This window comes from Rhamphochromis sp. 'chilingali' (genome assembly GCF_963969265.1).
Source record: "Rhamphochromis sp. 'chilingali' genome assembly, chromosome: 5".
Taxonomy (NCBI): Eukaryota; Metazoa; Chordata; class Actinopteri; order Cichliformes; family Cichlidae; genus Rhamphochromis; species Rhamphochromis sp. 'chilingali'.
Genome location: NC_137932.1, coordinates 8,902,934 through 8,924,269, shown reverse-complemented (window position 1 = coordinate 8,924,269; position 21,336 = coordinate 8,902,934). Strand labels below are relative to the sequence as shown.

At 40.2% G+C, this 21,336-nt stretch overlaps 1 protein-coding gene across 1 annotated transcript in view; it reads left to right on the top strand.

The window, feature by feature from the left end:
* xkr6b (XK, Kell blood group complex subunit-related family, member 6b) overlaps positions 1-20,974 on the top strand; it is a 77,602-nt gene extending 56,628 nt beyond the window's left edge. The window contains exons 2-3 of the mRNA XM_080883037.1: positions 12,997-13,193; positions 13,962-20,974. Coding sequence (XP_080739163.1) covers positions 12,997-13,193; positions 13,962-14,932 — 1,168 coding nt within the window. The 3' untranslated portion in view covers positions 14,933-20,974. The remainder of the gene's footprint in view (positions 1-12,996; positions 13,194-13,961) is intronic.
* Positions 20,975-21,336: the final 362 nt, after the last annotated feature.

The window sequence follows — 21,336 nt, the reverse complement described above, 5'->3', positions numbered from 1 at the left end:
AATTATAGTCTTAAGAGCAATACACGTGAACTTCAAGTGTCAGAGGCACAGATGCTGAATGAAAGCCAGCCTCCACATGGGCCTTTTTTGGGTCCCTGAAAAGCAAGTGGGACAGGCCTTTCTTCTTAATCCGTACATAATCTCGCTTGTCCTCTAGTTGTAGATCAGCCACAAGAACAGTGCAGGAGGGGCGAGGAGACTGAAATACAGACCGCGGGAAAGGGAGAGTAAAGCGGGATTTCGCTTTAAGCTGTCAGGGTGCTTCCCACTAAAAAGGCAGTTTGAGGTAGGAAAATGATACAGAGTAACAAACTACTGTACTCAAAGAACTCCCTGTCCTACTATTTAAGCTCCTAACATCAAAATTGTCATCAGTTGATGTGGATCTCATATAGCAACACGTGTGAGTGTGTGTGCGCCTTATTTTAAAATTCAACAGGACCTTTGACATGAAGAGCTGTGATATCAGCTGCAATTTGTAATGAGTTTGAGGTCTTTCTGAAATATCCCTGCAGCTCACGCTTTCATCTTTAAGAGGTCAAAAACAAATGAAAAAGCAACTATGGATGAGCTAAATGGTTTTGCTAGGGGTAAAAATGCAAAATTTTGTATTTGTTGCTATTTTAAGGCAGTACTGGAAAAAAAATCCCAATGATTCACTAATTAATAGTGAGCATTCATGTCTATTTCTTTATTTATCTTTTAACAGCATGTGTGGCAGCTTTTGGACCGATTATCACCATGTTTCTGAGGAATTATGGATAAATTATAGAACTTCTAGATTTGGCACTTCACGTTGCTTCAAGGATGCACATTTGTTGTACGCTTTTAGTCTTTTTCTAATCTGCATTGGATCATTTTTAAAGCTGAAATATGTAGTTTTGATTGAATTAACTAATTGATTTAATTAAGCCTTCCTTTCATTTGATCAACCATCTGAATGCTGGAGAGCCCCGGTGCTGTTGATGGATGCTGAAGCAATCAGTAGCTGAATCTGCACATCCTTATCCTTGTCATGCTTTCGTCCATTACTGACCTCAAATTATCACTCTGAATCTCTGGCTGGCATCCATCCTGAAGGCAAGGTGACCAAATCTCTTTCTCTTCTCTTACCTTTCCTCCTCTTATCTCTCCTATTGCTCCTTTTTCGCCTCCTCGTCTGCCAAACATGGTCACCTTATAACCCTTTGTCTTGTTTCTTATTTTACCCCCTTCTCTCTGCTTTCCTTTAATCTAAGTGGCTGCACCATGTCACATGATCACAGCTTATTGGGTTGGGGTACCTGAGGACTGTTGCTAATGGTGACAAATGACTGGCTGCACAGAAAGGAAAAGAGAATGTGTATAGCAGAGGGGAACGCTAATATACATGATTAAAGTCAGCACAAAGTTGGTTTTGTTCCAAGGGTTTAACGTTGTAAGAAAGATTTTTCTTCACATTTTAGTGTTTGTTTAGAAGATTTGCAGCCAGTTCTTAAAGCTAGAATAAACCAAGCATCCCCTGGTTTCATATTTCAGATGGTGTCTAACTTTTAGCACAGAAAGTAATGTAGACATCTAAGACAGTATGGGAAAGATAGAAGGGGGAGGGCTGGTGAAACATTCATATCTTATCATGTGGCATATGATGAATTTATTCGTACACCCGCGATACTGTCACCATGTAACAACTGTACTTCTGTGTTTCTAATAGAAGTCTGTGCTGGGTTACATCTGAGCAATGCTAACTACCTCTATTTCTGTTGTGGAGGATGCCTAAGAGACAACAGAAAGAAGATTTTTCACCTTGTAAACTATATCTGGTAAATCACTCTACTACTAAAGGATCCAATGTGGTTTTATAGTGGTCACCTACAAACAGCTGTACGGACCAACATTTCAATCCAGTGTCACGTCAAAATGTGTAATAGACATGCCAGTCCACCTTGTCTGTTTCATGCTTTGCCTCTCCAAAGCATGAAATGGACATTCATGCAGACGTTGCATTATCAGAAGGGGGAGCTATTATATTAAGCCAAGAAGTTCTTAATTGGTTGAACATTTACATGTTTTTGCTTTTTATTGTCACCAGGGGGCAGTGTCACAAACAGGTGGTTTGTGGGACATTCTTGTGGTGTTGTTGATCCATCGGCAAAGCCAGGGAGAATGGCGAACTTATGGACCCTGTGCACGAGAAAATGCTAACTTCCTGGTTTGAGACCGGATGTGGGGTTGTACATTTCCGGTAGCTTTACTTTGCGGTCAATCACTACTGCGAAGATATACTCCAAAATCATGTCCAAAACTCGAAAACGGAAAGATCGCGTTAAGTTACAAAGAGGAGAAGGTGGGAACACTCGCCAATGTTGTGTCATAAAAAATCTAATGATCAGTTTTGACGTTTAAAGAGTTTAGATCGATCAGTTGTTTACATCACTCAACACAAGCAGAACTGCATCACTGCATGCAGAAGACACATCGTCCACATTCAGAAGCACATCTCTGTATAGTGACAGTTATTATGATTTAAACAAGCAAATGTTCAGCATTCAAACTACAGGTGAAGAATAGTCAAACCAGATGTTTCCCCGTTATGTCGATATCAGCTAGTCAAGTACACACCTACACAGCATGTTAACAAACCGTGAAAAAAAGCCACACAAAAAATGAACGATTGCTGGTTTCTGTACATTAGTATTTATGAAGCGTATGTTGTGACTTACCTTCAAAATTACAGCGGTCCCTCGCTATAACGCGGTTCACCTTTCACCTCGCTGTTTTGTGGATTTTTTAGTGCAAGTTTGCATGCTTTTTTTTTTTTTACATCACATTGTGTCCTACGTCCTGATTGCTGCAGACGATCTCTTCCGTGACGTCTCTCCTGTACACTATACAGTACAGAATTGCTGCATCGATCGCTAGCAGTGTGACTCTGAAATGCAGTGCTGTATGTCCACGATGTCCACGAAACGTTTTGCACCGTCAAAAAATAAAATTGGCTACTTGATTTCACCTATCGCTGGTTATTTTTAGAACATAACACCCGCAATAAACGAGGGACCGCTGTTTACAGATACTGAGAAATATAACATTTGAATCCCTTTTCTCTTTTGCTCTGAGGCACGGGGGAAAATATCGACAAGTCGATGAACATCATTTACAGATATATTGGGTAAATGCCCGAGACATCTATAGAAATGTGAATTGCCACTTGATTCATTCATTTGCTTAACTTGTTTTGGACCGTAAACAGGGCGCGAATAGGACACCGGAAAAAAAGCTCCCCACATGAGTTTCCGCACCGGAAGTAGCATATGCTAACGTGCACATAGTCTATAATGTGGAAAGAGCTGAAATGAGACTGAGTAGGTTTATCTTCCATTGTTAGAAACAAATAAAAACATTCAGTGCAGCAACCATCTGTACCTTTAGGCTATATGTTTTTATCTTCGATGTTTTTCCATGCGTCTCCCATTTGTGATGTTCGGTTGACCTCTGCATAGCAAAATCCACGTCAACCTTAGCATTAGCTGCATGCCCCCTCCAAACCTACGCAAAATGGCACAAAGGTACCACCAAAAAATAGCAAAGCTCTGATGGTTAAACGTAACAATTAGTGTTTATGATGTGCAGAATTGCTTGCTCATTAGGTTGATTAAAACATATAAATTATAAAGTTAACGGACTAAACTTGAGCTGCAGTAGATAATATGCTTATCTGACCAATTTTTTATTTATTTATTTTATGTATATCTCTGGTACATCACCTTAGGCTTCCTCAGTTGTCAGATGGCATCATGACAAAATAGAACTTACATCTTACTAAGAGGACCAGAAGATGCAGATTTTTTTATTTTGGACTCATAACTGGAAAACAAGTAAAGAACCACAATATAATACATTTTCATTAATAGTTTTGAGGGTGCTAAGTTTCAGTTTGGGTTTTTATAGCAATACCAATTTATTACAGAACAAGGGCAGGTTAATGAGCTGGAGTCATTAGCTACATGAATGCTAACAAGCTAACTAGAAACTAGAAACTTACATCCTATGTCTTTAATGTAGTCCTAGAATCTAGGACTAAAACCTAAGCAAAAATACTGACTTTCTCATTTAAAAGACTGTCATTAACACAAATGAAAATCTGATTAATTATAATATATAGTAAATATTTAGAAATTATAATGATTAAATAATTTTAATTTATTTTACTTTTTATTCTCTCAGCTGCACACTCATTAGTGTTTAACAGTCTAAAAGTAAAGATTAAATATAAAAACTGTATTCAAATATACACTTTTGTGAATATTCATGTTTGTGTTATCATATGTTTGTGTGCAAATATGATATAAGCTCAACAAGTACAGTGTACATGTCCTGTTTAATGTTTATAGAACAATAATATTGTTGTAAAATAGTTTGGAGCTAATAGGAAAAGTATATATATTTATTACTGATGGTTATCAGGGAAAGACAAAGACATAAGTCGCTATTTAAAAACTTCACGCCCAGAGGTCCAAGGGATGATCCAGGAATGGATGGTATGGTATCCATGGATGAATGGTAATGGTATTTTCTTGAGCACTTATTGGTCAGTAGGTGGTGATTTAGTGCTGACCTCTAATCTGGAACTAGGTTTGTAGCATTAGTTACCATGGCGATGCATCTCATTAAAAAGTGAGCTACCTGTGCAGTATAGAAAACCCAGAGTTAACCGTGAGGCTACATGCCATAATTGTAAAACACAAACCTTCTGTAATTTACAACAAGTAACTGTATTGTTAAATATTTTGTTGGCTAATTAATCCAGATACAAAGACAAAGAGCTCAAACTGATTATATTACTGCTGGAACTGGACTTTATGTAGCCGTCACGTAAAGTTTGTTGAGAATTTATTGCCAGGTTTCAATACTTGTAATAATGAATGACAGATATGATGGTGGTGGCCAATTGCTGGATGCTGAACATTTGCTCTCACTGGACTGAAAAAACAGTAAGAATGATTTGTTGTGAGCATCCGCTGTTTTTGTCTTCAGTTTCATGACTAAACTCAGACAACTAAAGCCAGTTTTGATCCAACAAAATGAATTCAAAAATCAAAGAAATTCCTCGTAAATCACAAACGGACCACATGAAACATTGTGTGTGTGTGAGACGTGTTACAATTACAGCGATAACATTTAGTCGAAACGTCAGAGCTGGTTAACCATTAGAAACTCTAAGAACTGACAAGCCGGAGCAGAGTTGACAAAGCGTCTCGCATCTCAGCCTGCCGCTCCCCGTCGCTTTCAGCTTGCATCATGTCAACCTGGTCTCCATTCAAAATTCCAGCACCTCTCAGTGTCAGAATCACCCGAAGACACTGGTCACACATCGGTGTGTGTTTGTATGTAAGTGTATCTGACTCGCTTGTGGGACTCATCTCTACTCAACTCTACCAGCTTTTCATCCAGGGCTATTCTTCACCCTAAGGAGGATAAATACATATCTGATATAGGATCAGTGTATGCTGTAAAGTTGAGCCGCACTGAACCACAAAGTGTTTCTGGAAAGTGCAAAAATCCTATAAGTGCTGGAAATGTTAACATTTAAAAAACAACAACATTTTGACCCCTTTTCTTTTTTCCCTACTGGAAGCTAAAATGTTGACTGGAAGAGATGTTTGCTGTAACAGTTTTCACTGGCATGCTACAAATTGGTAACTGATGAATAACACAACACTGACATCACTGTTAAGCTCCTGCCAGAGTTGTGACACTTCCATTGACTGGAAAGGGCAAAAAGAAAAAGAAAACTGACTGATTCAGAAGACAGCCTCCTTAAATGTCCTTGAGCAACGAGCAGACCCGTACTGACCTAACTGGTAGAGTGAAAGCATAATGTTTTCCTTCAGAAGTCAAGCATTACTTCTGATGCTTGACTAGAAGTAATGCTAATGCTATGTAGCCAATCATACATAGACAGCTATCTGTTTGTTGCCCCTGCTGACATCTCCGTGAGATGTTGTGCAAGACAGAAGCATCCATCCCTGTGCTCACATACGGTATGCGACTGTGGTAAAGAAGAGATTGTGTGTGTGTTACATCACTTTGTGCATTCCCAAAACTATTTTTCTGGAGTTAGTGTTGGTATATGTGTTCATAATGAGGCCCACAATTTTTTTTGCACACACATACATATACAAACACACACACGAGAAAATTCTGTGAAAGTCTGAGTGTGACTTTGAGTCTTCAGTTACAATATTCAGTTTTCTGTATGATAGGAAAGGTTGTCCAGTAAAGTTAGAAAGGCCAGAAGGATGTACAAGCTGAAAGAGATAAACTGAACAAAAAAATAAATTGTTATGTTATAGTACATCGAAAGGAGCCAGCTGAGGTGATTCGGGCATCTGACAAGGATGCCTCCTGGGCGCCTCCTGGGTGAGGTGTTCCGGGCATGTCCCAATGGGAGGAGGCCCCGGGGCAGACCCAGGACACGCTGGAGAGATTATATCTCCCGGCTGGCCTGGGAACACCTTGGTGTTCCCCCGGATAAGCTAGAGGAGGTGGCTGGGGAGAGGCAGATCTGGGCTTCTCTGCTTAGGCTGCTGCCCCCGTGTCCCGGCCCCGGATAAAGCGGAAGAAGATGGATGGATGGATGGATGGATGGATGTTATAGTACTTTTTTATCTAACAGTAAACAACATCACCATCATCCAAAACCAAGTTTTAGTCTAAAGCCCCCTTGTTTTTTGTTTCTTTGTTTGTTTAAGGGCTTTGAATCTATGTGGACCTTTCTTTCTTTGCATGTTCTCTCTCTGCCTGTGTGGGTTCTCTGCAGGTACTTTCAGGTTAATTGGTGATTCTAAGTTGGCTGTAGGTGTGAATGTGAGTGACAGTGGCTGTCTGTCTCTCTGTAGTAGTGGTGTGACAGGCTGGTGACCTGGGTGTACCAGGGTGTACAGTGCCTCTCACCCTATAACAGCTGGGATTACCTCCAGCACCTTCTGCAAGCCTGAAATGGAAAAAGAGAAAAAAAAATCAGTAAATCTTCCTTTCAAAAAACTGCAATGTCTGGCATCTTTTTCTTTTTGTTGTTGTTGTTTTTTTAAAGACCATTTTTATCTAATAATAATTAGTCAGTACAGTGATTAGGCTTTGTTCATTTTCTGTCAGTCGGCTAATTAATAGATTAATTATTAAATAATTGTTGCAAGTGCTATTTGAGAGTTTTACTGAGGTTGTTATAACAGGTCTCAACATACACTGAATTTTCAAGGTTGTGGTAATATTGTGAAAGTATGGACTCGCAATGGGACGTTTTCTACAGTTAAATTCATGAAGGCTGGTGCTGGAAGAAGTAGTACGTGTTATAACCACTTTGCCTAGAACAGAAGAAAACTTAATCCCATCCCAGAAGAAAGTGTATAAGTGTTCTGAAAAGAGATAAAGGCATAAAAAGTAAAGATATTAAGCAAGAGGAATAGAGGTGTAAAACTCTCTGATAAAGGAGGTTTAAGCCTCATTGAGAGTCGATGTGTGGCCCCATGGAGTGACTCAGGGTGTGACTCAATGCAGCACACACACACACATGCACACACACACACTTTTTTATATACCCACAGACTTTGCGTATGTTACATGTCCCCTGTGCTTAGTGTTCTGCAAGAATCCCACCTGTTTCAGCTGATGCATGAGCTCTGCTTCATGCTGCTTGTGATTGTCTTATGAATCAGCCTATGACAAGATATGAATACAGCCTGAGCTGCTGAGCCTTCCCACGAGCATGACTGAGAAGACAGATGCTGTTAAACTTGGCAAGGTGCGTGTGTGTTTGTGTGTGATCCTTTTAACCGCACTCTCAAGAGATTAGTGTAAGGGTGGTTGGATGACTCAGTGGTCAATGACTTTGGAGGAGAAGGAGGAAAAACGCAGCCAAGTCTTCCACATGGTGTGGGTTTGTCATTCCACCCATCTCTTACAGCAGCTCATGCTCTGATCTCAAGATGTCATACAAATAATACAGTTCAGTGTCTGGATTTGTCCTTTAGCGCTCCCGTCTTGGTTTGGTTAGTATATTTAAAAGGTAGAAAGACCTCGTGGTTGTGATTGTATACATGGGTGCAACGTGCCATGGTGATGGGAGCTTTTAATGGCTGCCTGCACTCTGACAGCAATAGCAGACAGCTGGTCTTGGAACATGACCCCGGCTTCGCATTGAGCTGTTAGGCCATGCGTACGCTGCCTAACGAGCCATGAGTGATCGCTATGATCTCACCACAAATAATTCATGAGGAGCCCTGTAGAGGAGCTATGGACCTAAAAGGGAAAGGAGGGGAGAGGAAAACGCATCAGGGACTCGAGGAGTACCCCAGCGTAAGTGGAGAGAGGGTCAGGAAGGGAAGGGGACGAGGAGAGAGGGGCAGAGATAGATCCGTCTGACAAATGTGCCTGGAAAAAGAAAGGAAATCCCCCCTATTACCTACCGTGCTGACAAGTATGTGTGCGCAATCATGTATCCATCTTTGTGTGTATGCGCACGCTTTTTTCTCAGAAGACGTTTGTGTGTTACTACATCTGAAAAGGCACAGTGGGAGTGTTAACAGTATGCATCACAATCGCAGGATGTGTGTGAGATTGTAGGAAGGGAACGTGCTATGTGTTTGTGTGTGTGTGTGTGTGTTGGATACATGATGAAGTGAGCTTGGATTTTTCTGACAGCCCTGAAACCCAAAGTGTTTAACTCTACAAGTTTTTTTGCTGAATCCGAGGCAGTATGAGTTTATTCTGAGAAACGAAAACAGCAGACGAGAGTAAATGACAGATGTGGTTTAGTTTTGTGTCCTTAGACGTGCTGAAGCAGTCTAAAAATAAATTAAGGGCTAAAATATTGTCATTTAGTTTCTTTTTAGTTCCTGTCCCATTATTGTAGTTTTTCTTCCATTTCTTTGTTTCCTACACATCCTGTCTGTGGCTTTTTATAGGTCCAATCTTTAATTTTTATTGTCACTTAGTTTAGTTAGATAATCACTTTCTTTTAACATTTTTGCTTCCAATTTTGCTTTGTTTTCTCACCCCTGTGAGTGTCTGCTCTAAGTGATTATTTCTACCTGTACTTTGTCACCTGTCAACTGTTGTCCTTGGGCATTAAAATGTGTCATACTTTTTTTTTTTTTTTTACCTTTTCATTAAATATTTTCTTTGACATGTTTTGTTTTGTTGACCCAGATTTTCCTCAGTTTTGGTCATTTTTCAAAAACTGAAGCTCAACTAGCATGCGTAATTAAGCTGTTTCTCAGGGACTGGAGTTTTGACCTCCATTTTTAGCCAGGAACTTACCCAAGCTCTCACAGTGCAAGATGTGGGGTACACAGTGGACGGTTGGCAGTCCATTGCAGGGCTAAAACAGAGAGACAGACAAGCACTCAAACATATTGTCCATTTAGAATCGCTAGTTAACATAATATGCATGTCTTTGGACTGTAGGAGGAAGCCAGGTCACCTGGAGAGAACCCACGCAGACAAGTAAACCCAACACAGGGAGGCTCCAGCGGAGTCTTGCTGATAGTGTTAATCACTGCACCACTGTGGTGCCACAATATGTCTCACAGAAAAAAGGAAAACCACAACCTTAATGACTAGTGCCACTAGTATTAAAGTGCCAATGCTAAATTGTGATGGTGACCCTGTTTAGCATCAGCCTGCTAGCATTATTTCACTCATGTTAGCATGCTGGCAGTAGCATTTAGCTAAAACACTGCTGTGGCTAACCACAGCTGCTCATTTCTAGATTTTTTTAAGTGCACAAGCTATGAAGGCCATGAAGATTACTGTTTCTGATGGTGGCACTACAAACTAGTGAGACGTATCTATGGAACACAGGCTAATGGAAACTGGGGGATGGAGACAAAGGGCCTGTGTAGGTCTCTGTGGCATGTCATTAGTGAGGGAGTGGGGTTGACTTGTTCCATCTGACATTTACCAGTCTCACAGAAAATGTCACGGAATGCCAGCCTTTACCTCTGAATATAATGGTGCCTCTTGCAGCCCAGAGCTATTGATGCCAAAAAACTTGCCCATTTTGCCCCTCTGTTGTTCCTCTTATCCACTGTCCTGAGAAAAACCTTCATCCCTGTGCTCCTAATTTCCTTGCCAAGCCAGATCTAGCTCTGCTTTACTCCATTACTCCATGCAATCCCACTGCATGGAAGGGCTTTATATAACAACTTTAAGAACAGAACAGATCTATTACAGTAAGTTCAAAAACTTTATACTGTATGCGTATTTCATGGTTATGTATGTTTTATGCCATTTTTATTCTATTTATCAACCACATTTTCAATTCTGCTAATGACAGTATGAGCTACCTATAGAAACCTACTGTTGAACCATGAACATGTACCTCATTATACAGCTAGTGTCTAAAGTCTGCAGATTAAGATTTTCTGTCCTGCGCTGTCAGTTATGTTTTAGCCAAAGTGAAAATGCATCATTAATATATCATTAAAAGTTTTGTTTATTGGGGTATAAATTACAAAATATGATTAAATATTCCTAATATTTTCATTTTTAAAAGACCAAAAATAGCAGAAAAAGCAGACATTTTTAATGTTTCTCATACATTTCTCATACACTGGTTTTAATATGCATAATATGCATACTGAACTCCTCCTTATCTCCTCTTTGCAGATTAAATAGTGTAGCATTATTAGCTGTCTAATGTCATGTACATATGTCAGATTTATAAAGTGGAATAAGGTAATATAACAAAGTACTGGCCATACAATTGCAGCACAATTTGGGATGGCCTACAGTAAGACAGTGATTATGCTGTGTTAAAACAGCAAGACCTGAAAAAAAATGGAAACTGTGTCATGTAGTGAAAGAGCGAGTCAAGACGTCCACTAAGAAGTCAGGTTTTACTAAAGGAATGTTAAAATATTGCTACATTGCTACATTTGATGGGCCAAAGACCCCTATCCTGAGATATAAAGTTGTGTATCTACACCCTCATTTTGCTACACAGATCCTTATGCTGGAGGATAATCATATTGTCATTTCGGGGAAACAAAGCATATATAGAGGTCATCAATTATAGCTTGAGCACAAGTAATTATGTACCATATGTATATTAAGTGTTCTCACATTTAACTGAAAGTCTTGTCTCTTAATTGGAGTTTTATGGTAAGGAGGAATCTCCTTCAAAACAGTGACCAAAATCAGTCAGACTCTATTTGACAAACGAATTCTTTACAGTGCACTGTTCTCAGCCGCATTTCAAATTAAACAGCAATCTCTTACCCAGTACCCAAATGCAAAAGCTAATTATGCTGAAAACCACTCATAAGCATTTTCTGGTTGTGTTTGTTACGCTGCAGTGAATTTGGGTCTCACTTTTAGGAGCTGCATTTAGATCCTTTGGTTCTCTGTTTGTTTGGGGGAGTGCTACTGTCTAGTCTATTTCTGTCCTTGCTACACTATTGTCCTCGGTTGACTGCCTTCACATCAAGTGCTGGATTTATCTGGCCACTCTGCCAGCTCAGGCAGATAGACCCTGCAGCTACCACCCAATATGCAATAGAGGAAGTGACTGTTAAGATAACTATAAACCACTATAACTGTCAAAGTCATTTATGATAACAGTTTTTTCTAGAAAGAAGAAACAGCCCTGCTTTGATTTTGTTGTTTTACATTTTTTTTTGTTCTGTTGGGTGGATTGATATTTCCACAGAGGATTTTTAAGCATGTTGTGAGACGTTCCTGACCACAGTAGGGATGTCAGTGAGCTCATACAAGGCTGAACTTGGAAAACTTTCTGAAATCTCATTATAATTTGAACGTGGCATGGTATGATTGCACCAGAAGTGAGATTCAGTTACCTTCCACATCTCAGCTGCATTACCTAATTCTCCGGCTTCATCAGAGTCACTTCACTGTTATGAAACCCCTTCAGTCATGAAAGTAGCCACTGCACCAGCTGACAATATGAGTCATGTGCAGACATAGAATTATTATTATTATTATTGCCTTGCTTACTATCCTGTCCTACTTTCATAACAAGTTCGATCACCGCACCATTGAAGGCCAGAGAGATGATCATGCGTTTTCAATGCGATCATACTAGTGGTGTGTTTTTCTGCTTTAGACAGGGCTCCGTCTATGCTACAAATCATTCTTTTTGTTTGATTATTTGTTTTATCACAATTTTATCACTGAAAATTCACAAGGTTTTGCAAGATCCATTAAATATTTGAACCATTAAAGTCTACTTAATCTGTTAGCAATCTGAAAATCGAATTTTCCACATTAAGAGCTGATTATGTGATTACACAGTTGGATATACAGCATAGTCACCCAAAAATGTATTTAGATGCACCTGTGATTCTATTTTTTGCTGTAATTGTCAAAAAGTGATAATGTTACTTTGTTTATTATTAGATCACAGCGAGCGGTTCTTACCTGCATTATCTTTAAATGTGTTTGTGATATTGGGTCCACCCCATTAACATATTCTCTGTGTAATATAAATATAAACCCAATATGACCTCAATAATAAAAAACAAACTATCATATCTACAAAAACTGAAATTGAAGGAACTTCATAAAGTTGTATTAATGTTGTATTGGATTGTGGTGTATTAGATTTAACAGTTGTGCCTAATAAAATAAGCAATGAATTTCTTAGACTGTTAGGATAGGTTACCATGGTTATTTTCCTTCTTTTTTTCTGTTTTATCAGTTTTAACTCTACAGCGCACTGCTCTGAGAAAGACTAGCAAAAGTTAGCTTGAGGCACAGAACTCATCAATATATTGCTGGTAAAGCATGTAGATATGTTTCCCTTTTTTAGTGCTGCTAAGAATGCCCTCTAGTGTTGACAAAAAAAGTGATTTCATACTTACATTTTTGCCTGTTTTGCATAAATAATGTAAAGTATTTATTATTGTGTAAACCGTAAAAGACTTGAACGCTGGAACTGTCTAATTCTTCACCTCCTCCACCTCTCTCTCTGTCTCTCTCTCTCTCTCTCTGCAGATACATCCGCACGATGTACCTCGGCATTCAAAGCCACCGGCAGAAGGAGAACCAGCGGCGTTTTTACTGGGCTATGATGTACGAGTATGCCGATGTCAACATGTTGCGGCTGCTGGAGACTTTCTTAGAAAGCGCCCCTCAGCTGGTGCTGCAGCTCTGCATCATGATCCAGAGCAACAAGACTGAGTGGCTGCAGTGTAAGGGCTTCTCTAAGGCTGTGCATGAGGAACATTTGATTCTGATATTTTGCTGACAGTTCAAGACATTTTCTTTTTTTGTGTGTAATGCATCAAACACGTACCGAGGTCGTCACATGCCTCCATAATCTCCAAGCAACAGTCCATTTTTTGTGGAGTTCACATATCAGCTTATTTAGTGTTACCAGCAGTCTTCACCACTTGTATCAGGTTTCCAACACTCACCACTCTTGTTACTGAAACCTCTTTTGCAATTCTAGTTTTCTCTTGGAATACAGTTCCCCAAGGAAGGCAATTCAATCATAACAAGTGATACCCTTCTCCGCTGGGGTGTCTTTAGAAACGCCATCAATACATTTGCAGAGAGGCAGTATGTTTCTGCTCTGCAGATAATACTCTATCATTTTTCATGCAGCAGGTTACTGCTCCGACATATCTGCTGTCTGTACAATTATATGTCTTAAGGAAACTGAATTGGTGCACTAAACGGAGACTGTGTTGACTGGATGACGTGGGATCATCCTGGTAATAATATGCCTTTGAAAAAATGTGATGGATTGCTTTGGATGTAATAAAACATACTGTTTGCTAGGAACAGCAGCAAGTCCAGGATAAAACCATAAATCTTCAGGTTATGATTCATGCTTAAAGATGAAACTGGAAACTTCTCTCGGATGTTTTTAGAACCATCTGTCGGTAGGTGTCAGTATCTTTTTAATTCTTAGCTTTCCTCTGCTTTTGTTTCCTCTCTCCTTTCATTTTCTCTAGGTCTTTCTGCCGTGTCCTCCCTCCTGTCCCTGGCATGGGTGCTAGCCTCTTACCACAAGCTTCTGCGTGATTCACGTGACGACAAGAAGAGCATGAGTTACAGAGGTGCCCTGGTGCATCTGTTCTGGCGCCTTTTTACCATCTCTTCACGGGTGCTCTCCTTTGCCCTCTTTGCCTCTGTTTTCCACATCTACTTTGGCATTTTTGTGGTGCTCCATTGGTGTGCCATGGCTTTCTGGGTCATCCATGGCGGCACTGATTTCTGCATGTCCAAGTGGGAGGAGGTACTGTTCAACATGGTGGTGGCCGTGGTCTATGTCTTCTGTTGGTTCAATGTACGAGAGGGCCGGACACGGTACAGAATGGTGGCCTATTACACAGTAGTACTGTTAGAAAATGCCATCCTCAGCTCCCTTTGGTATGCGTATCGCGACCCAGCCACCACTGACGCCTATGCCTCTTTTGCCCTCTGCGGCGTCTTCCTGTGCTTTGCCTCAGGTGTGGCCTGTATGGTTCTCTACTACGGGGTCCTACACCCCATGGGCCCCCGACTGAGGGTGCTGGCCAGCTCCTGCTGTGCTGAGCTGTTGTGGGGCCTTCCGTTACCCCCTGAAGCTGAGCCAATGGCTCCCACACCAGGGCCCCGTGGCTCCCAGGCCACTCCAACACGGGGTCTGGCAGGGGAACATGTGGACTCAGACGAAACAGCCACAGACACCTGCCTTCCAGTTTTCCAGGTGAGGTCCACAGAGCCTGTGGATGCAGCTGGTAGGCCCATCCGACCTGAGGGTCCACTCATCAAGATAGACATGCCAAGAAAACGTTACCCAGCCTGGGATGCGCACTTTGTGGATCGGCGCCTGCGCAGGACCATAAATGTGCTTCAGTATGTCAGCCCTAATGCGGTGGGCATCAGGTACAGGGACGGTCCACTTCTTTATGAACTCCTGCAGTATGAATCCTCCCTCTGAAGGCTTCTCCCACAGCTCTGTCATCCCCTCATCCACAATATGATAAACATGCTCTTATTTTCTTTCACTTCTCCCCTTTCCTTCTCTCCAGATATGATCTCTTTCCATCCCGCATTTCGACTCTTTCCTTCTCTCATCTGTGGTCACTCAATTTCCTGCAGGAGATGTGTGTTTTGTCAACCGGAAATCTGTTAAGACAGTCTAAACACACAGTCATGATTTATTTTTGGAAATAAACATACAGTACAGAGAGAAAATTATGAACCTAAAATATGTTATGTGATATAAACAAATCCCTCTGCACTGATAGAGGGGGATTATGTATGAGAGTGTAGATAACATATGAATGTTTCATTATGAAATGTGTTTAATGCATTATACTGTATTGGTGATTGAACCTGTGAATACTTGTGAAGGGCATACTGTATGTCCCCGGGACTTGCGCAAAGCCTGCTGGGAATGATGGAGGAGAGGGGGCAGGTCTTTGCATATGCCCACATTTACCACCATTCTTTATGTAACTCATTGAACTATATGATAATGTTTACGAAGTCCTCAGCCTAAAATTCCTTTAATGATTCTGTAAATTCTAACAATGCACACAATCACAAATTTTTCCAAAAGACACAGTTCTGAATATATCTCCCTTCGGCAAGCTTATATGGCACAAGAGCGTCCCAGCTATGCCACTTTTGTTACAAATTTCAAATCAAAACTACAGCCTGCGTGGAAGAAAAAAAAAAAGCACACTGACCTTCAATCAGTTTTACCCACACAATCCATTTTTATAGTACAGACTGCCCTCCAGTGGAGGCAAGCTCCAACAGCATGCCTTAACTTATAATTGTATTTTTTTCCCCATATGGTTGTGACAGCACTTGAGATAACAAAACACAATGAAGGGACTGTAGTAGAAATGAGCACAACGTTTTCTAAATTTGTGAGGAAGTAGAAAATCATATGAAAAACATTCCAAACACAAAAAAGATTAGAGGTGTTTAACAAAGACTGAAGGAGCAAAGTGCAGAGACAGCCTTCAAGGAATCCTCCACCATTCCCTTTTGAATCCTTTTTCAACCTCCCTATGTTGTTTTTATATTTAAAAAAAATGGTTTAGGTAATACACACTTATTGGCTGCAAAGCCCTGTAATAGGTTATTGGGGGGAAAAAAGAGGTCTGAGAAGATATTTCTGTGCTATTATACTTCAGTGCATATTTGTGTCCACATTGATAGTTACTGACATAGCTTTATATTTTGCCACACACACTTTTTTTAACATCGCCATGTTTAAAGGTATATTCTCCTCAACATCAGTGTGCCCTAAAAGAGATGATGCTCTTATATGGGTGTACAGGGCAACTGTGCTGACACCTGCTATATCGCAGTTGAAACAAAGCCAAATCGTATCTTACAGTACTGTCTTTCCAATTTATTCTGCCCTCCCCCCTTGAACCAGTTGAATGAGTCTGTGCGAAACGTGTGCCATCTAAAGGCCTGCTGTACAGCAATTATACACTTAAATACATCTCCTGCTGAATCTGCAGGAGCTCTCCAAAACCGATACCCAAGGGAAGACACTGAATTCACTCGAAGAAGTGAACGCAGTGATCCTTCGAAGTCAAAGGAGCTCGACTAACATTTCTAGAGAGGGCTACAATTCATGAGAAAAAAAAAAAGAATGCTTTTCATACTTCAATTGTATCTATTTACTCGATGACTCATCTGAATACGTATATAATGTGTGTTTTTTACATTGTAGTGTTTGGCATGACTTTAGTATGAGGCATTAGTACAAATGCACCCAACAAGGGATGCCCAAGAGCTCTACGCAACACAGAGATTCCTTTTCCCCCTGGCTCACTGGCTTTCTGCTTTGCTGTGGCCTCACGTGCCTGCTAACATCGTACTGTAAAAGGCAGACACCATGTGACTCAGGGCTAAAGGTGAAAGGGTTTTTGCCAGGGTTGGAAAAGAACACGAGGGCAGATCGTGGCAAAGGGCCTGATTGAAGTTACGTATGATTCCTTGAATGATCGTGTGAAAAAGTGAATGTTTGGCCCGGCGTGTGCTGAAGTGTTATCAAGTATGCTTGAACGGTTCTGGGTGCATGTGTGTGTCCTCAGCCCTTTCCCACGATTCTGTTCTCCTGCCGATTGTTCGGCTCCATCCTCGGTTGCTGCTTCGCCCTCTTCCCCGTCTCTGCGGTGCTGGGCCTTGGTGCGCTCCCGTGAAAACACTCTCACACTCTCTGGTAACTGAACAGCGTAGTTGAGGCTGAAACAAACTGAGATCCTGACATGAGAACATGCAATGAGGTACACTGCCATGACCAAGAGCTTCAACATCCAGGGTCTGCTACCCTTCAGCGTAAAAGCGATGTTCAGCCCTGAGTAATTGAGAGCTGTTGGGTCAGCTAGGCTGGAGCAAACATCCGACACACCATATGTATAGATATACATGTGTATGCAAATAACCAACTTGTTCACTGTTTACCACAGTAGCCAGAGTATAGTTCCTCTATGTTGTAGTGAATGAACAGCCATGTTAATAGTTCATTAATAAGTAAATAATGAATAATAAGTATTGTTAAACTAAAAAAAATCTAAAAAACAATTTAAAAAAACACTTAAAACAGCCAATACAGGGGTTCCTCAGGACCAAAAAAACAAGACCACTGAACCAGCTGACTCAGGGGTGTCTCAATGCAGTTCTCATCTCCAGGCATGTCCTCAAGGGTCTCCATTTTTTTTCCCTTAACATACTGCATCCTAGACGACTCCTCGGCTGGGACTGTACCACTAAATTATGGTTTGCACATTTTTATTTATTCATTTCCTTCGTGGGAATGATTATTCATTGTGATTAACGGGCGTAGGGGCAGTTTTTTGTGGTAGTTGGCTGCCTGGCATATAGTGCATCCTTTCTAAACACTGCTGACCTTTTCCAGAAGTGGACACATGTCCAAATCAGGTGCAAATACACTGTGACTCATTCATTTTTGTGTGCATGTGTGGTTGTGTGTGGAATGACAGTATTGTATAGATTCAAAAACAAGATTATGTACAACTGGGCTGCATTTCATTTAGTGGTGCTTGACACGTGACGCAGAATATTTACGCCTGCGTAACCGTGTCATTAAAATAAGCATAATAATGGCTAGGGATGCACTGATCGTTAATGCCGATACCAATGTTTTCCATGTTGTTGTTATTTATTATCACTTTTACGCCAGAGAGTCAAAGATATCTATACTTACAATTTATTTTCACTTAGTCATCACAGAACAGGTGAATATTGACCACTCCAACTGGTAAAGATAATTCTTTTTGCAGATATGCCGATATTAGTTGCTACTGATACCAGTGTTCATTACGTTGGTGCATCCCTAGTAATGACAGTTAAAGTAATTACAAAGAGTCTATATGTACAATTCTGGATTTTTATAGAACATGCAGTATATTTTAAATATTTCTACAGAGCAATCACCACTTTCTCGCAATCTGTAACTAGTAACAATGATTAGCTAGAAGCCAGATAATAAGCGGATTTTACGTTTTATGTATTTTTCTTGTGTTCTTTAAATTATACACGGGTTTCAAGAGCTAAGCTACACACAGGTTTAAGCGGGAGTAGGAAGTATACTATTTCGTGTAGCATTCAGGCTGCCACACTTTATACCATAAACAAGGTCACAGAGAAATCCCTCGCACAGGACAGTTTCTGTTAGGTTACCTTCCAAACACCACATCGTCCGAGAGCCACAAAACACAGCAAGAGGATTTGAACAGCAAAGCTTGCTCTTCTCAGTCCTTGTTGTGCCTTGTTACTTTGGGTGCTTTGAACCAGCCATGGCAGCCAGGTCCGCAAACAAATGCCAATGTCTTTCTTTACTTGTTTCATGTGCCAGCACACCCACCAAGATGATAACACCAAACAATATTCTTCCTGTCTGTGACCCCTTTCCCACCCTAAACCAGATCAAGCCAGGTTCTCAATTCTGTGAGCTAACACCTCCGTTGACAGTGCTATTTAGTCTTACAGTTTCATCTAAGATGTCATCTCGAGGACTGCGCTGTTTCCTCATTATGGTGTTACATCTGGACTTTACTGTGTGCCAGAATCAAGTGATGGGTATTGTGTGAAACCCAGTAATTGGTTATGTCAAAGACATAGGAGAAAAAGTACGGCAATACTGAACATCTTCTGTACTTGAACCCAGGGTTCCTCATCTTTTCGAGTATGACGCCAACCCCAGCTGATTCGGCGAGTAACAATATAACAGTTAATAGTCCGTTTAAAAGCGTTAGTTCTGAAGTGTTTGATGGAGAGTCACGGTCGCAGATAACCAGCCAAGTTACCGAAAGATTTGGCCAATGATTGTTTTTGTACTTTCGTCTATGCCTTTACATCTTCTTCTGTCTTGCAGTTATGAATGATTTGTAGTGCTAAGGCGTAAACTTTCTGTGTCGTTTTCTGTGTCTTGTGTGAACAATACGTCCTCTAGCCAAAACAAAAATGCCTGCGTTTAGAATACAACATGGAAGAAACTGACGACAAAAAGCGCAAAAAATCAGTTGTTACGTCTTCTTACTGTGGAATGATCACGAAACAGGCCCAATCACTGCTTCTCTTTTGAATAACCTCATTTTCTGGATTTTCTACCACCTCCCAGCATGCCTTTATGACTCATCGTGAGGTGACCCTCAGCATTTAGCATGCAAGTGCTCTCGACTGCACAAGAAACCCTCTGATTTTTGCATTAATGTGTAGCAACAGGCCATTGTAGTGTTTGACCTGGTTCGAGTCTATACCTTTGTGTCATGACCATCCGTTTGACCACAGGGGCAGAATGTTCAGATGTTAAAAAACGGTGCATTTTTGTTTTCTTTTTTTTTTTTTTTTTTAACTTTTATTCCTTCTTTACGTTTTTGTTCATAACCTGGTGCTGAATAAATACATTTAAAAAGGTGCTACCGCTGTGGACTAAGAGTCCACTCTTTGGCTTTAGCCTTCCAGTTGACTGAGAGATCCTGCATACCACAAACGTGCAGTCTCAAAATGCTCTACAGCCAGCACCTCAAATCCACACAGTTTACAGCAGAACTCAGCTCTCAGTGGTGCCATTTTGATTTCCCAGTCTGCACAAAAAAAAACAAAAAAACCCAATAGTTACTCTACTGCTCATATAAGATTTATTCTACTGGGTTCCGCATACGGTACGTTTTTGTTTTACTATAATTCAGTCTGCACTAGGATTTTTTCTTTTCGGACAGAATGAAAATGGCAGATGACAAAATGCATCTTTTTAGCAAATACACAGGAGCACAAATGTACTTCTGCTAATGGAATTTGGGTAAAATATATATATATATAGAACGTGATTGCTGTGTTGTAAATTCCTGTCATCTATATGTCCTTAATCTGTGTGTATCTAATTTTGTTGTTATTGTAGAATTGGCTGTAATATTTTGTTTGAAAATGGATTTGATATTCCAACGAAGCGACTATGGTTGTCATATTAATTGCTGCTGATTTTTTGGAATCGTTATCAAAGGTGTTGGGAAATATTGCTTTGTTTATATTCAATCAATTTATAGGTTGTGTTAGCTTGTTGGTGTATTTCACAAATCTATCAGGATACTCCGTAGGCTATATGGTATATCCGGGGTATTCCAAAAGTTGGCACAATGTTAGTACTCAAAAATTGCTACAAATGTAGCATGTTTATGAAAGTGGACCCGTACGACCCATGTTGTGATTGAGTACATATAAGGAATGATTTCTTTGTTGTTGTTAAATATAAAATGTAAGTAAATTGTTTCATGGAATCCCCATTCTTTAAAAAAAAACAAAAGAAGCAAAACTGATGTCCAGTATTGTACCTACGCCCTATTTTTGGGAACAATATGAATATTATTAATAACATATGGTGCTAAAGTTTTTTTTGTATGTTTTGGTTTTTAGATGAAAAGAGAAATATTATGCTGAAAATGTAATGTTAAGCCTTACTGTAGATTCATATATCAGACTGTTCATCCCAGAAGAGAAAAATAAATATAGTATTTGAAAGTGCACTATATATCTGTAATGTCTTCACATGCATGTCTCACATTTTTGTCAGATGACTGTGACTGCAGTCGGACTTTTTTACCAGCTGGGGTAAGAAGGGAAAAGCTGTTTCTGAATGTGACCCATATAGGTTGGGATTAGTAAGTAAAAGTAAGCACAACTGTATGTTCGAGAAATGCTTCACAATAGAAATGTACATCCTTTAGTTGAGCTTGTTTAAACCCTGCACACACATGCACACACATACACATTGGCTCTCCAGAATACAAGACAAAATGCAATAGTTTTGCAGATCCACTGCAACTGAATTAAGTAAGTGTATTTTCATATTTG